At 38.3% G+C, this 17,602-nt stretch overlaps 2 protein-coding genes and 1 pseudogene across 2 annotated transcripts in view; 2 read left to right on the top strand and 1 right to left on the bottom strand.

Annotated features, from left to right (window-relative positions):
- Positions 1–2,058, top strand: part of rab11fip1b (RAB11 family interacting protein 1 (class I) b) — a 28,075-nt gene extending 26,017 nt beyond the window's left edge. Inside the window, 2 exon segments of the mRNA XM_039664366.2 lie at positions 877–988; positions 1,170–2,058. Coding sequence (XP_039520300.2) covers positions 877–988; positions 1,170–1,376 — 319 coding nt within the window. The 3' untranslated portion in view covers positions 1,377–2,058.
- Positions 2,059–2,892: 834 nt separating this feature from the next.
- brf2 (BRF2 general transcription factor IIIB subunit) lies at positions 2,893–15,374 on the top strand. The gene is made up of 6 exons (XM_039664379.2): positions 2,893–3,092; positions 3,362–3,511; positions 3,602–3,661; positions 11,271–11,592; positions 11,680–11,857; positions 14,624–15,374. Exons 2-6 carry the CDS (start codon positions 3,364–3,366, stop codon positions 15,218–15,220), a joined length of 1,305 nt encoding a protein of 434 aa, XP_039520313.1. The 5' UTR covers positions 2,893–3,092; positions 3,362–3,363; the 3' UTR covers positions 15,221–15,374.
- A 1,020-nt stretch (positions 15,375–16,394) lies between these two features.
- On the bottom strand, positions 16,395–17,208 carry LOC148969456 (uncharacterized; annotated as a pseudogene).
- Positions 17,209–17,602: the final 394 nt, after the last annotated feature.

Genomic DNA, 17,602 nt, shown 5'->3' with positions numbered 1-17,602 from the left:
GTCTTCCCTGAATTGTTGCTTACTGCTTGTGTGTTTGATAACCAACAGAACCCTTTGCTTGGTGTTGAAGTTGTCAATTGATGTGGCCAACTGCGTTTTTTTTTCTTTTTTTTTCTTCGTTTTGACAAGTAACATCAACTACTCTTATAACTGACTCTTATGTCTGGGTAATTTTCCAAAAAGTAGCAAGGTTATTATAAGTTATATATTATGGTGTCTGTTATAGACTACAACAAAAGTTCATGTAACTTATTACCTGACTGCAAGTTGTGCATATTGATCTACATCAGATTACACTCTGGACCCTAGATTACTCATTGTTGGAACTTCCATGTGCTCTTTCTTAAAAACACAATGGTATAAACTTTATCTTTTCAGAGTCTCTGGTGAAATTAATGGGGTGTTTAATTTCCCAGTGTGAACCTTCTCCTTTTACATAAATTCTAAAATGGCTATCCGATCATTAAAAACCACAGATATGGACACTTTCATCTTTGGATGAAAGGCTATAAAGGTTTCCATTTTTTTTTACAAAGTACATTTAAAGCAATGTTTCCCAAACCTGTTCATTGAGGCACACCAAACAGTGCATATTTTGGATGTCTCCCTTATCTGACCCATATATTTTTGGTCTTGGAGTCTCTAATGAGTTGATTCAGGTGTGGTTGATTTAGGAAGAGTTGGAAAATGTGTAGTATTTGTGTGCTTCCAGGAACCGGGTTGGGAAAAAGCCAACGAATTCAGAGCTCAATGTATTTTTGTTCTTTTTTTTTTTATAATTATCATCTTGCAGAGTCCTCTGATTAACTGATTTTTATTCCACACCTGTATTTTTAGATCGGCTTTTATAACTTGCAGCTCTCTTTCTCTTCTCAGGCCACATGCAGTGAAACCCTTGAGCACCACTGACAATCATCCAGACCTCAGAGAGACCCAAGACAGTTCCAGATCTGCTACAATTACAGATGAAATACAAGTCAAGATGAAGGTAGTGTAATGTTTTTTTAATATTATAATAATATTATAAAAATAAATATTTTTATAATATCTAATATTGTGCAACCGTTTACCATGCATTGAACAGAAATCTGAGATGGTGTTTAAGATGTTGTTTTTCTGACTTTTTTTTTTTTTAAAGATTATATTTCTGTGTTCCAACTATCTTTTAGGCCCCAGAGGCTAAAGGGAGAGGGCCCTACTCCCAGTTAACCAATGAAGAACTCATAAACTTGTTGGAAAAGCAGAAGGTGCAGCTTTCACAAAAGGACTCTAAGATAGGGGAATTGGAGCTGTATATAGACAATCTTCTAGTCCGTGTCATGGAGAAGAATCCTGAAATCTTAATGTCCTTGACTTCGATGAAGAAATCTGTTTGAGGGACTGTACTTTAGTAGTAGAGGGTTTTGTATCTACTGTGCAATGTAATCACAAATATGGGATGAACAACAATATACAAGGTTGTGGGCAAATCACAGAGGCATTTCGCTAGACCACACTACTGAGCTGAAGATCAGGTTTATGTATACCTGATTTATGACATCTCGCACTAAACAGTGACAACATGAATGTTTATTATTTGGCTTCCTGCTGATCCACCTAAACATGTGACTGATATGATTTTTGATTCATATGATTTATTTCAAGAATTTAAGTATTTTCCCCAAAGTTTTTTTACTGTCCACCTTTTCCATTTGATTTGCTAATATTCTTTGGTTGGTTTTCTTTTTTCATGTTATCATCTATTAAATGTTTTGGTCAAAGCATTCAATGGAAGTGATCGCTACATTTTCAAAATTGCTCTATATATCATATTCTTTATGTAAAATATTTTATATTGTTTATGAAGCTTACAAGTTGGATAATGTTTTGTAGACAGAGCACTGTATTGATACATATTGAAGCACTTTAAATGAATCAGGTCATCAATAATAAATATATGATCATTTGTATGTTATGCCTTTCGTCATGTAACTTTACAGCTTTATTATTCTCTTATTCTCAGAATGTATTATTCTGCTTTTGAAATAAAGAATGTCATAGGTGTGGCCAGGCTCACAACATTGTGTCTATGAGCATTTTTAACAAGGCAGGTTAGGCTTTTAATTATTATAGACCATTTCACAAGATGTAAACAACACTGGCCCAGAAGCACTTCCTGTTTCATTTTTTTAACACTACATAAAAGCTGGGATGAAATACAACCAACAGAACATTTAAAACTGAATCAAAAAGTTAAACAAGCATCTTTAGGATGTTTTCTTTACATGTGAAATAAAGAAAACAGTTACAAACTGAAACAGGAAGTGCTTCTGGACCAGTGTTGTTTACATCTTGTGAAATGGTCTATAGCCTAATGAAAAGCATTGAATGTCAGATGACTGTTGACATGCATCATTCCTGGTAATGTTCACATGCTGCTGTTTCTCTGAGAGAAAGACTAACCACATTTATTTTAGTCTTGCATTTGAAATGATAACTGGTTAATATAATATTACCCTAGCTCATCCTTGATATACTCATTGCATTTTACAGTAGTTTTATTGTAATCTGATTTATTTTATAACCGATATCTTGTCGGACACTAATTTCCTAGGATGGTAATTTGTTAACTAAGAATCAAATATTTCCAATTACAAAGGTATCAAAAATAACATTTATTACGTCAGAAATGCATAGAAAAGAATATTATTTGCTGGTGTGTTGAGTTTTGTCATATGCAAGACCTGTATTGATAAACTGTGATAACAGTTTTTGTACATTTCTTTTTTATATATATTTTATTTTCATTTTATAATAATAATAATAATAATTATTATTATTATTCGAATATATGTAGTTACAAAATAAAGGAACTTTTATTGACAACAGTCTTGTTTCCGCCCGGACCAATAACGTCATCGAGAAGCGCGGCAGCGTCCATATACAGGCATACAGGCAGCGTCTCGTTCAAAACCAAAACAAACGTACTCATGTCGCAAGGAAGGGTAATAGAATCAGCTTTCAGAAGTTTTTAATGTGCATAACAGGAGCAACGCATTTTGATTGTCTGCCATTGCATTACTCGCCGACCATTTGAAGAGCAACTGCCACCAGTAAGATCTTCAAAATCCCCAAATTTGTTACGTTATAACGTTAATAAATATTGTGTGTTTGCACGGATACTTGCGGAACAATGTGATTCTCTTTCGTTTGTTTTATATTGCATAACATTGCAGATTTGTAATTTGCTGATTAGAAACAAAGCGCTGTTAAATGCTTTTAATACGAATATAGAGATTTTCTGTTTTCTCATATGCAACGCTTGCAATAAGAGTGTGATGATGATGATGGACTAACGTTAGTTGTTGTACTTCTCACACAGGAATGCCAACCAGTTGCCCTGAGTGTGGCTCGTCCAATGTGGTAGAGGATGATCTGTACTCTCAGAGGCAGTGGGTGTGTGAGGACTGTGGCTCAGTGGTCGAGGAGGGACTTCTGACTACCACACTGAGCGATGAGACCCAGGGCAGAGGTAACCCAGCACAGGACATTTCGCTTTGAACTGATCATAATTCACTCTGCTTGAAAGCTTCTGCTTTGACACCTGTTTAACTTTATCCAGCTGTGCCCTATCATGCTTCCACGGAGGAGATCAAGAAACCGTGCAGAAATCTAATTGCTGGTAAGATGAATGGCTCACGTTTAATCATTATTAGGTAACACTTAACAATAAGATCCTGCTAGTTAATACATTAACTAACAATGAGCAATACATGTTTACAGTATTTATTCATATTTGTTAATATTAGCTAATAAAAATACAACAACTGTTCATTGTTTGTTAATGTTAGCTCAGGTCCATCAACTAATATTAACAGATAGAACTATAATGTATTTGTAAATGCTTAAAAATTAACAGTGGGACAGGGGTTGGACAATGAAACTGATACACTAGCCAATATAGTGTTGAAGGTTTCACATGTATACGCAGCCTGATGGCTGATCATCCATCAGTAAGAGCAGAGTGTGCGGGTTGTATTAGCAGAGCAATAGCACAGTTGTACATAAAATATTGAAATCCACACAAAATAATGGGAGACAGAGTTCAAAAGAGGCGCTTTTCCACTGTGTAGTACGTAGGGGTGGGCGATATGACTAATTTTATTTCACGGTAACGATATATTTCACGATATAGTTATTTATATAGTTACCCTAAAAGGGCTTTGTATAATAAATAAACCCAAATACTTTAGAAATGAAAATTCTCATGCATTGCTTTACTTCATCAATCAGTTTTTAATATAATTATAACACAAACCCAATTCCATAAAAGTTGGGACACTGTACAAATTGTGAATAAAAACAGAATGCAATGATGTGGAAGTTTCAAATTTCAATATTATATTTATAATACAACATAGATGACATATCAAATGTTTAAACTGAGAAAATGCATAATTTTAAGGTAAAAATAAGTTGATTTTAAATTTCATGGCATCAACACATCTCAAAAAAGTTGGGACAAGGCCATTTTTACCACTGTGTGGCATCCCCTCTTCTTTTAATAACAGTCTGCAAACGTCTGGGGACTGAGGAGACAAGTTGCTCAAGTTTAGGAATAGGAATGTTGTCCCATTCTTGTCTAATAAAGGCTTCTAGCTGCTCAACTGTCTTAGGTCTTCTTTGTTGCATCTTCCTCTTTATGATGCGCCAAATGTTTTCTATGGGTGAAAGATCTGGACTGCAGGCTGGCCATTTCAGTACCTGGATCCTTCTTCTACGCAGCCATGATGTTGTAATTGATGCAGTATGTGGTTTGGCATTGTCTTGTTGGAAAATACAAGGTCTTCCCTGAAAGAGACTATGTCTAGATGGGAGCATATGTTGTTCTAGAACTTGGATATACCTTTCAGCATTGATGGTGCCTTTCCAGATGTGTAAGCTGCCCATGCCACACGCACTCATGCAACCCCATACCATCAGAGATGCAGGCTTCTGAACTGAGCGCTGATAACAACTTGGGTTGTCCTTGTCCTCTTTAGTCCGGATGACATGGCGTCCCAGTTTTCCAAAAAGAACTTCAAATTTTGATTCGTCTGACCACAGAACAGTTTTCCACTTTGCTAGAGTCCACTTTAAATGAGCCTTGGCCCAGAGAAAACGCCTGCGCTTCTGGTTCCCGTTTAGATATGGCTTCTTTTTTGACCTATAGAGCTTTAGCCGGCAACGGTGAATGGCACGGTGGATTGTGTTCACTGATAATGTTTTCTGGAAGTATTCTTGAGCCCATGTTGTGATTTCCATTACAGTAGCATTCCTGTGTGTGATGCAGTGCCGTCTAAGGGCCCGAAGATCACGGGCATTCAGTATGGTTTTCCGGCCTTGACCCTTATGCACAGAGATTGTTCCAGATTCTCTGAATCTTTGGATGATATTATGCACTGTTGATGATGATAACTTCAAACTCTTTGCAATTTTTCTCTGAGAAACTCCTTTCTGATATTGCTCCACTATTTTTTGCCTCAGCATTGGGGGAATTGGTGATCCTCTGCCCATCTTGACTTCTGAGAGACACTGCCACTCTGAGAGGCTCTTTTTATACCCAATCATGTTGCCAATTGACCTAATAAGTTGCAAATTGGTCCTCCAGCTGTTCCTTATATGTACATTTAACTTTTCTGGCCTCTTATTGCTACCTGTCCCAACTTTTTTGGAATTTGTAGCTCTCATGAAATCCAAAAGGAGCCAATATTTGGCATGGCAATTCAAAATGTCTCACTTTCAACATTTGATATGTCATTTATATTCTATTGTGAATAAAATATAAGTTTATGAGATTTCTAAATTATTCCATTCTTTTTTTACTCACAATTTGTACAGTGTCCCAACTTTTTTGGAATCGGGTTTGTATATATAATATAATTATAATATTTTTTTACCACATGTGCTTATTATACTGCGTTTTTAACGGAAAAGGGTATTCCTGCACAACCGGAGACTGCACTGTTGTTTTAACGGGCTTGTTTTGCTCTTTTTGTTATATATGGCAACCCGTCAGTTCAGAAGTGACAAGAAGGAGAGCAGCAATATGAAAACCACACCGCAGCTACTGTTAGTGTTGTTAGTGTTTACTGTCAGTGTAGTTTAAATTATACACACCAGTGCGTCGAACACCGCGCGCTCCCTCTCAGTGCATGTGCTCGCGCACGTCTTACATCAACAAAATGCGATCGATTAATTTGAGAGTGAAGTTAATCACGGATCGAATCAAAGGAAGATTTTATCAACTGGTTCAGTAGGCAATTGTTTGGAGTTAAAAAAATATATACATCGCGCTGCATATTTAGTAATTTTGCCTCAGAAACAGGATTATACATTCGTTTTAACAAGCAGGATGTTCATTATGCTGAATGCGATTTTCATGTTTAAAAAGTAACTATACATAAGAGAAGGAAAAATGCGGATAATAACTATATATTATTTAAGGTTATTTCTCGTAATAATATTGATATAGCCTATGAAATGTTGTTATCAAGTAACTTCATGCTTTCCCCGTTGCGAACGTGCACTCCTCTAAACTGTAGCCTGGGTGCTGCTGCTCTGTTTTAGTTGACGGCTGTCTTTCCCCCCGAACATATCACGTTAACAACAATCCCTTAGAAAATGTAATTCCTTTGTGGATCCTCTTGATCTGCTTTCTCCATGTTTCTTTGACAAATCTCAGCATCAGTCTCACGCGCGCTGCACGGGAGTTAACCACGCCCACTTATTTAGATTTCGCGGTATACACGGAATAAAAAAATCTGTTACGACTGACGTTTTCTATCGCGGTAACGATATACAAACCCGATTCCAAAAAAGTTGGGACACTGTACAAATTGTGAGTAAAAAAAGAATGGAATAATTTAGAAATCTCAAACTTATATTTTATTCACAATATAATATAAATGACATATCAAATGTTGAAAGTGAGACATTTTGAATTGCCATGCCAAATATTGGCTCCTTTTGGATTTCATGAGAGCTACAAATTCCAAAAAAGTTGGGACAGGTAGCAATAAGAGGCCAGAAAAGTTAAATGTACATATAAGGAACAGCTGGAGGACCAATTTGCAACTTATTAGGTCAATTGGCAACATGATTGGGTATAAAAAGAGCCTCTCAGAGTGGCAGTGTCTCTCAGAAGTCAAGATGGGCAGAGGATCACCAATTCCCCCAATGCTGAGGCAAAAAAATAGTGGAGCAATATCAGAAAGGTCAGAGACATATATCAGAAAGGTCAGACAACATCCAAAGATTCAGAGAATCTGGAACAATCTCTGTGCGTAAGGGTCAAGGCCGGAAAACCATACTGAATGCCCGTGATCTTCGGGCCCTTAGACGGCACTGCATCACACACAGGAATGCTACTGTAATGGAAATCGCAACATGGGCTCAAGAATACTTCCAGAAAACATTGTCAGTGAACACAATCCACCGTGCCATTCACCGTTGCCGGCTAAAGCTCTATAGGTCAAAAAAGAAGCCATATCTAAACGGGAACCAGAAGCGCAGGCGTTTTCTCTGGGCCAAGGCTCATTTAAAGTGGACTCTAGCAAAGTGGAAAACTGTTCTGTGGTCAGACGAATCAAAATTTGAAGTTCTTTTTGGAAAACTGGGACGCCATGTCATCCGGACTAAAGAGGACAAGGACAACCCAAGTTGTTATCAGCGCTCATTTCAGAAGCCTGCATCTCTGATGGTATGGGGCTGCATGAGTGCGTGTGGCATGGGCAGCTTACACATCTGGAAAGGCACCATCAATGCTGAAAGGTATATCCAAGTTCTAGAACAACACATGCTCCCATCCAGACATCGTCTCTTTCAGGGAAGACCTTGTATTTTCCAACAAGACAATGCCAAACCACATACTGCATCAATTACAACATCATGGCTGCGTAGAAGAAGGATCCGGGTACTGAAATGGCCAGCCTGCAGTCCAGATCTTTCACCCATAGAAAACATTTGGCGCATCATAAAGAGGAAGATGCAACAAAGAAGACCTAAGACAGTTGAGCAGCTAGAAGCCTTTATTAGACAAGAATGGGACAACATTCCTATTCCTAAACTTGAGCAACTTGTCTCCTCAGTCCCCAGACGTTTGCAGACTTTTATTAAAAGAAGAGGGGATGCCACACAGTGGTAAAAATGGCCTTGTCCCAACTTTTTTGAGATGTGTTGATGCCATGAAATTTAAAATCAACTTATTTTTCCCTTAAAATTATGCATTTTCTCAGTTTAAACATTTGATATGTCATCTATGTTGTATTCTAAATATAATATTGAAATTTGAAACTTCCACATCATTGCATTCTGTTTTTATTCACAATTTGTACAGTGTCCCAACTTTTATGGAATTGGGTTTGTACATAAAATATTGAAATCCACACAACATAATGGGAGACAGAGTTCAAAAGAGGCGCTTTTCCACTGTATAGTACGTAGGGGTGGGCGATATGACCAAAATTGTGTTTCACGATATGACTAATTTTATTTCACGGTAACGATATATTTCACGATATAGTTATTTATATAGTTATCCTAAAAAAAAAAAAATCGACAAAAAGGGCTTTGTATAATAAATAAACCCAAATACTTTAGAAATGAAAATTCTCATGCATTGCTTTACTTCATCAATCAGTTTTTAATATAATTATAATATATATAATATAATTATAATATTTTTTTACCACATGTGCTTATTATACTGCGTTTTTAACGGAGAAGGGTATTCCTGCACAACCGGAGACTGCACTGTTGTTTTAACAGGCTTGTTTTGCTCTTTTTGTTATATATGGCAACCCGTCAGTTCAGAAGTGACAAGAAGGAGAGCAGCAATATGAAAACCACACCGCAGCTACTGTTAGTGTTGTTTGTGTTTACTGTCAGTGTAGTTTAAATTATACACACCAGTGCGTCGAACACCGCGCGCTCCCTCTCAGTGCATGTGCACGCGCACGTCTTACGTCAACAAAATGCGATCGATTAATTTGAGAGTGAAGTTAATCACGGATCGAATCAAAGGAAGATTTTATCAACTGGTTCAGTAGGCAATTGTTTGGAGTTAAAAAAATATATATAACTCGCGCTGCATATTTAGTAATTTTGCCTCAGAAACAGGATTATACGTTTGTTTTAACAAGCAGGATGTTCATTATGCTGAATGCGATTTTCATGTTTAAAAAGTAACTATACATAAGAGAAGGAAAGATGCGGATAATAACTATATATTATTTAAGGTTATTTCTCGTAATAATATTGATATAGCCTATGAAATGTTGTTATCAAGTAACTTCATGCTTTCCCCGTTGCGAACGTGCACTCCTCTAAACTGTAGCCTGGGTGCTGCTGCTCTGCTCAAGTTGACGGCTGTCTTTCCCCCCGAACATATCACGTTAACAACAATCCCTTAGAAAATGTAATTCCTTTGTGGATCCTCTTGATCTGCTTTCTCCATGTTTCTTTGACAAATCTCAGCATCAGTCTCACGCGCGCTGCACGGGAGTTAATCACGCCCACTTATTTACATTTCGCGGTATACACGGAATAAAAAAATCTGTTACGACTGACGTTTTCTATCGCGGTAACGATATATATCGCCATATCGCCCAGCCCTAATAGTACGGTTCGGTTCGGTACGGCTCACTTGTGGTGCTTTTCCACTGCATGGTACGGTACAGTACGGTTCGCTTCAGGTCGCTTTAAATGGTACCTGGTCTGTTGAGGTTCCAAGCGTACCGTACCGGTACTAAAATGTGACGTGAAACACTGCAGATCACTGATTGGTCAGACAGAATCGTCACTACCAGCGTCACTACTAGCGTCATTGGATTTGCGACACGAAACACTTTTTTAGCAGTATTTTTGTTTTGCTGCCATCAGCCTCATTTTAAACACATTTTTCCGTCTAGCAGTTAAAAACAACCACATATCGAGAATCAGGAACACCATCCCCTCGATAGTCTCCATTGTTCCTGTGTTGTGGGTTTGAAAATGTGGCGCTTTTAAGATGATGTCATGGCAGTAGAGGCGCGCGCAAATAACGATCAGTCCCACACACTTTGAAGGTACTACTGCAGTGGAAACGCAAAGCGAGCCGAACTGTTCCGCGTCGAGTCGACGCGTACTGAGCCGAACCGTACCGTACTATGCAGTGGAAAAGCGCCAAAGGATAACTTGTTGGTCTGCGTCTCTCTGGTTCATCTGTGACCAGGACAGTAAGTCTTTGTGGTGTGTCCAAAGCTATGATATTCAAGTTAATGTCTGCATTTCACCACATAGGATGAACCATGTCCAACAGGAGTAACTGTCGACACAAGAGGAAGTTGTCTGAGAGAAATGTATATCTATAGAGAGCTAATAATCTGATTTGAATAAAAAAAATAAAAAAAACCACAGCTGTCCAACTCTCTGCAGAATTAAACATGCACCTCCACTCTTATTTTTCCACCAAAACTGTTCATCAGCAGCTCCACAAAGTCAATATTCAGTCGAGCTGCTATAGCCAAAAATGTGGTCACTCGTACCACTGCCAGATGTCGGTGTCATCAACGGTGCAAATCTTGGGCGGTGGACAATGTGAAACATGTATTGTTCTCTGATGAGTCCATCTTCTCTGTCTGTCCCACATACGAGAGAGTTACGGTGTGGGCAGCAACAGTCCAAGTGTTAAGACTTCTCCAGAGTAAAACCATGAATACACCAAGACTTGTGACAGAGTGGTTTGATGAACATGAAAGTGAAGTTGAACATCTCTCATGGGCTGCGCAGTCACCAGATCTGTATATTTCCGAGTCACTTTGGACTGTTTTGAAGAAAGATGTTTCCGCCACCAGCATCTGGTTGACCTGGCTGCTGTTCTGAAGAGGAATGGCTCAGAATCCCTCTGGCCACTGTGCTGGACTTGTATCTGTCATTCCCAAGATGAACAAATGTTGTTTGGCCGCAAAAGGAGGCCGTACTACACCGTACTAATAAATGATTGTGACCTAAAACCAGGCGTTTCTGTTTCATTTTCCAGCCCCTGTACTTTTCATTTTTGGTTCATGTTAACCAATGCAGTGAACTAATGTTGACAAATGGAACCTTATTGTAAAGTGTTACCTATTGTTGTTATGTAAACAGTCCCTTTCTAGTGTCTTGGTCTATGCCACTTTTGTATTATTTATGTACTACTGGCTTTTCATGGTTTTCATTTTTGTATGGACCGTATTATTGGATTGTAATTTTTCTCTTTTTTTCTGTCTCTCCAGGCTTCATCCGGGTGCGTGCGATGTGCCGTATCCTCAGGTTAACCAACGACATGGAGTCGGAAGTAGTGAGTCTTTTTGAGCGCGCTTACAATCTCCCGAACTTCCTCCATGTGACCTTAACCAAGAAAGAAGTCTTGGGAGGCTGTTGCATACTCTGCGTTTGTCGCCAGAGAAACTGGCATATTACCATTGGAACTGTTGCTTACCTGATGGGGGCAGACAATTCTGAGATCGGCGTGGTATATCAAGAGCTCATAAAGAGTCTGAACATTAAGGCCACCACTACAGGAATCACAGACCTGATGCAAAGCTTCTGCTACGAGTTAGTCTGACGCTGTCACGACTTCCACGATATTTTAGTCGATGTAAAAGTCTGTTTGTTTATTGTTTTTTTTTATTGTTTTTGTAGTTTCAAGCTGGGTCCTACACAGGTGGACGAGGTGCTCTCTGAAACCCCCCAGCGCCTGCTGGACCGGATGTCTGCTTTGATTGAACTTGCTGCTGATACCTGGATTGTGACGGGACGCCAGCCTTTGCCTCTCCTCATGGGATCAATGTATGTGGCCTGGCAGTCGCTGAATCCCTCGGTGAGTGACGTCATATTCTGATGAGTGTGTGTTTCTGAAAGCGAGACATTTGTGTTCAAATGATGCAGTTTGTAAGACAGTGAACTAGGACAACATAAAACAAGTGTGAATTACCATTCAGAACTTTTCTCTCTTTAAAAAAAAAAAAAGAAATTAATCCTTTTTTTTCAGTCAGGACACTTTATATTGATTAAAAGTGACAGTAAATACATTTATAATTTTACAAAAGATCAAATAAATGTGGAAGTTCTTTGTTGAAAGTATGTAACATGATATAACATGAACTCACGCAGCACAGTTTTCAACATTGATTACGATCAGAAATGTTTCTTGAGCAGCAAAATCAGCATATTAGAATGAAATCTGAAAGATCATGTGACACTGGTATGGAAGCCTGTTTCTGTCTCATAAGGGGAAAAAATAATGCTTTGGTAAATTATAATTATGACTTAATCATAATTATGAGATAAAAAGTTGAAATTGTCAATTTTGTAATAGGGATGGGACGATAACCGGTTTCGCGATAAACCACGATAAAATATACCGAAGGTTAGTATTATCGTTTAAAATTGAATTATCATTAAAACCGTGTTTGATTATCGCGATTTTAATAACTCACTGTAAATCCCGTCGGCCAGTCTGACGCAGGCGCGCGCTGCATGCAATGTTTTTTACATTTTTTTAATTACTATTCGAGAAGGAATGGCGGAAGGCAGTGACCGTGCTCGGAAGACTTTTCAGCCTTTTAAGAGGACCAAATCTGAGGTGTGGTCATATTTTGGCTTTTTACAAAAGTACTGAGGGAAACTTGATCGAGGATAGTCACCCTGTCTGCCGAACAAAAAGTCACTGCTATAGAAACACTTCAAATCTGCCGAGTCGTCTGACCATCACCCACTGGTGTATATCGAACGCAAGGCAAGTTAACTTCAACCTCAAACCAAAACTACTTCTGGTAAACAATTGGGCACAAAATGTTGTTTCGAGTTTAAACATTTTATGTCACTCACTTGAAATAGACGTGAAGCTTCCGCCAAGAAAAGTTTGCAGCAAGTGGCTTTGAGCCAAAGACGAACGAACAACTTCAAATAAGACTTATTAAGAGTGACATTTTTTAAGGTATAGTAATGTATAGATACATCACGTATTACACCGATTTAATTTTTACCACATAATTGCGGGGACATATTGAATTGATAATGAGATTAGCTAATGTTTTAAATCTCATCTGTTTATAAAAACATTTTGTAAAACAATCGTCCAGACGAGATATATCACACCAATATTATCAAACTCTGTAAACAATAAATCAACTCTGATTTCATTTTCAATACAATCAAAAACTGGAGACGCAAGACAGCAAGTTGTGTTTGAATGAAACGAGAGTGCGTGTCCGTTTTGATATGGATGTGCGCTGTGTAATAATGCGTTGGTATTGACGACGGGCATTATAAAGAAGAAAATGCCATAGAATAGAATCTTGTTTAAAAAACTGCATAGAGCTGCTTGTTTTATTTGTTGTTTGTTGATTTTCAATTATAAAACTTGTTAATGTTTTCCGTGTGAGTATCAGTTCTTTTTGAACACTTTCATCTAATTTTAACAAAACCGTGATAATATTGATAATCACGATAATTTTGGGCACTATAACCGTGATATCAAATTTTCATACCGTCCCATCCCTATTTTGTAATCAACGTTTTAGTCTCATTATTTCAATGTCATACATTTGTCAGTTCTATTTAGTTTTACAATTTTGAATTTGTATTTATCGTAATAGACCTTTTAAGTCACAATTTTGACATTGATCTCATTTATTGTAATGTCATAATTATTTTTTTAAATCAATTTTGATTTGTCACAATTTTGACATTAATCTCATAATTTCAATGTAATAATTTTAACTTTTAGTCATATTATAATTTACTTTTTAATCTGTTTCGATTTTGTATGTCATAATTTTGACATGTCAATTTCACCCTTTTGTCATCATTTTTAATCGTTTCACAATTTCAATGTGATCATTTTTATTTTTCATTAATTTGACTGTGATTTAAATTTAGTATGTCATAAATTTAGTTTAGTGTTTAAATTTCGACTTTTTAAATGCTAGTTTTTGACCTTTTGATCTCAGTTTTGATTTGTCAAAATTGACATACTAAATTTAAAATTGATCTGTCAATTTCGACATTGTCTTACAATTGAATTTTTTATTTCATAATTTCAATTTACTATTTCAATTTATAATTTTCTAAATGTAATTTTGACTTTAATTTCTTTTAGTCTATTTTCAATTAGTCATAATTATGTTTTTTATTTTTTTTTTAAATCATAATTTCTATTTTTAATCTCAAAATTGCGTCTCTTTTTCTTATGTGGTGGAAATGGGCTTCCTTACACTGAAGACTGGACTAATGATGCTGAAAATTACAGAATAATTCATATTTTAAAATACAGAACAGCTGTTTTAAATTCAGTTTTTGATCAAATAAATGCAGCATAGGTTAGCATAAGAGACTTCTTTCAAAAACATTTACAAAACCATACCAGCCCCACACTTTGAATAGTAGTGTAAACATGCATTTATTCTATTTGAGTGACCTTTGAGTGTTGTGATGAAATATATATATATATATATATATATATATATATATATATAATTATTTTTTTTATTTTTTTTTTTGCAAAAAAAGCATAAGCTTTACACTGTTTTTTCCTGCAGGGAAATATTGATTGAATTTATTCATGATTGTTCATCTTTTGCAGGCCCGCATGAAATACTCCTTCACAACGTTCTGCAAGATTGGAAAAGCACCAGAGCAGTCGTGGCGCAGAAGCCGAGATACGGCCCTGAAGCGGGTGAGCGAGCTGCTGGAGGTACTGTGTAAACTCGGCCGAGAGCTGCCGTGGCTGAGGGGCGTCCCAGTGGAGCCCAAAACCGTGACCACGCTGGTGGATGACATTCTGAAGCACCGCAGGGCTTTGCTCTCGAGGGCCGTTAAAAAATACCAACAACAGCTGCAAAATCAACTCTCAGAGACCCAAACGACAGAATGTGACAATGGCCCATCCGAATCGAACCGCTCCGAACCGCCTTCCTCAGAGAACTCTGACCAGGCCGAATGTGAGAATCCTGCTGATGAAGAAGATACGGAGTGTCATCTACCAGCAGGCCACTGGGGTAAAAAGCACTTGTTTTTACCCCCTTGCGTGAAGAGTCGCAAGCGACAGAGGGTGGACATTCCACAGCTGGAAGTGACCGGAGACGAAGACATATCGGACAGTGAAATTGAATCATACATTCGCTCTCCGGGTGAGATTAAATTGCTTGTAAAAGCTCAGAAGGAGCTAAAGCAAGTGTGATTTGTCATATCATTTACACATAATTTGTAAAGTTCTGATTAGTTTTTATTTAAGATTAGTTTTTCGTTACGTTGATATTTATTTTTTGTTGCATTAATTTAGTTGTTTTGTAAATGTTCTGAATTTTTATTGATAAAAATATTTTTTGTCTGAATTGGTATGTTTCTCCATTATTATTTTTTTGTACTGTTTTATATTACAGAGCAATGCCATTTTATCCTGGTTTGAATCAGTTAGTGCTGTTATGAATAGCTGCTAGTGCAGGAAGTAGTTTATAATCTTGCCGGAGATTTCATATGATTTGATTGATGCTGGATGCCTTTGACGTAAATGCGTAAATAAAAGCCTATAACGCCCTGGTGTCCAGAACATGATTCCCATTACACAAGAGTAGATGTTAAAACCTCATGCTGATTTGTACTAGGCTTTCACAAAGATAAACACAAACTAAGACGTAGCTTTACTGTAAATTATACTACTCCGTTCATTTACGCTTCTTTCCATATGGTGATATGAATCTCCTTCTCTCCGGCATTAACGACTGCAGTGTACTTGGCACGTCAGCACACACGACTGCCCAGTAAACCAGCACGACAACCATCTGGAATGAGCCGAATAGGGGACATCTCTAGGGTCTTCAAGTGGGTACCTTCTGTTCTCAGTATTTCATCGACTAGCCCACGACACCTCAGGAGGGCTCAACAGTGACTCTGGTGTTTTTACTGTGCGATGCAACTCTTGGCCACTGAATCCGACGTCTCTGAGGTACCGGGTTGTAGAGTGCGCCACAAATTTTTGACAAACCCACTACCACTGGATAAACCTGGACTCTCCATCATTGCTGTTCTACCTCAGTGGCCAGATGAGCATACTTGGTGGTTGCTCACCTGGACGGAGGAATATTGTCTTTTGTGTGTAATGTTTTGCTAGAACAGGTGGCAACTTATTGGTCATGTTGTGCTTGCTTTTCAATTATAAAGCCAAACATCGCAATACTTGGTCATGGCGCCAAGTAAACCGACCTTGGCTAAGCACTACCTTACATCCTGTCAAAATGTGCCTTAATGTGGCAGGCGATGAACACAAAGGACAAGAGGGATCCTCTCCTACCCAAAGGTTTAGGTTCTGCGGTGATGGGAGAACATCATATGTTGACCTAATAAGGAAACTGATCCTACTCTCTTCCATTGACCAAAGGTCTTGCCACCCACATCTCCCATCTCATCCACTCTCCCTTCTTGGCCTGAGAAATGGCCTTTATAACCCTCATCCCCTCCTCCTGCTTTCGCACCTCGTTGACTACCAGCTTCCTCCTTTGAGCTGGGCCTGCCTTGTACCATTTATGAGGAGCTAAACTGAGCCCAAAACCCCCTCTTCCATGCTGTACCTGTCCCATGATATCACCCATGTGAAGGGCAGCCTTTGCCTCTGCCACAGATTTCTTTGCTGACCACTTTCTTCCAGTTTTTAACACAGGTGGTGCCTCCCTCACACATTTGTCACGTGACTCAACTAAGGTCCTTTCCAGTCTGACCCTGGCACACGTAAACTCCTCCGTTAAAGCAGAGACTGGCAGCTGCAATATTCCTTTACTATAAAGTCCCACTCTGCTGAGGCAGCGTGGAACTCCCAACCATTTTCTGATGTATGAACATATTAATGCTCCCAGCTTATCCACTGTTGACAAAGAAACCTTGTACACGGTCAGTGGCCACAGCAACCATGGCAGTAGACCAAACTGAAAGCACCAGTTTTAGTTTGTCTGGTAGAGCACAGCTGTTTATGCTCTTCAACCCTTCCACTGCTTGTCGTCTAACTTCTCCCACTTGAACTGTGTCCTTTAGATCCCCATCATACCATCTCCCAAGACTCTTCACTGGCTTCTCAGAAACTGTTGGTATTGCTTCACCATTAATGAAGAATATTTTATCTTCTACCTTTCCTTTAACTATCGAGATGCTCCTTGATTTAGAGGGCTTAAATTGCATTCATGCCCATTCAATATAATTGGTTAACTTACCCAACAACCGATTAGTGCAGGCTACTGTTGTAGTTAGGGTTGTCATGTCATCCATGCAGTAGCGGAGTGGCAATCGGGAGAGTCGGGAGTTTTCCCGGTGGGCCGGTGATGTTTCGAGGCCGCGAGGGCCGGCCCGGTCTGGATAAAATGTATTTATTGGAAGTTCGCCATGGCCCAAGCTAAGGGAAGAAAACTTCTTTTTTTTTTTTTTTTTTTACATTTTATATAACGGAGTATATATTTGCACTAAGTGCCTGTCTTTACAGCAAAACGAAACCCGTCTTGAAACAGCCTCAGTGGCGTAGGTCGTAGGGCGTAAAATACTTGAAAACAGCTTTTTGATGCGCTTAACGCAAGTTCGA

Source organism: Pimephales promelas, chromosome 23 (assembly GCF_988280905.1).
Source record: "Pimephales promelas chromosome 23, fPimPro1.hap1.1, whole genome shotgun sequence".
NCBI lineage: Eukaryota > Metazoa > Chordata > Actinopteri > Cypriniformes > Leuciscidae > Pimephales > Pimephales promelas.
This window is presented reverse-complemented; position numbering and strand designations above follow the sequence as displayed.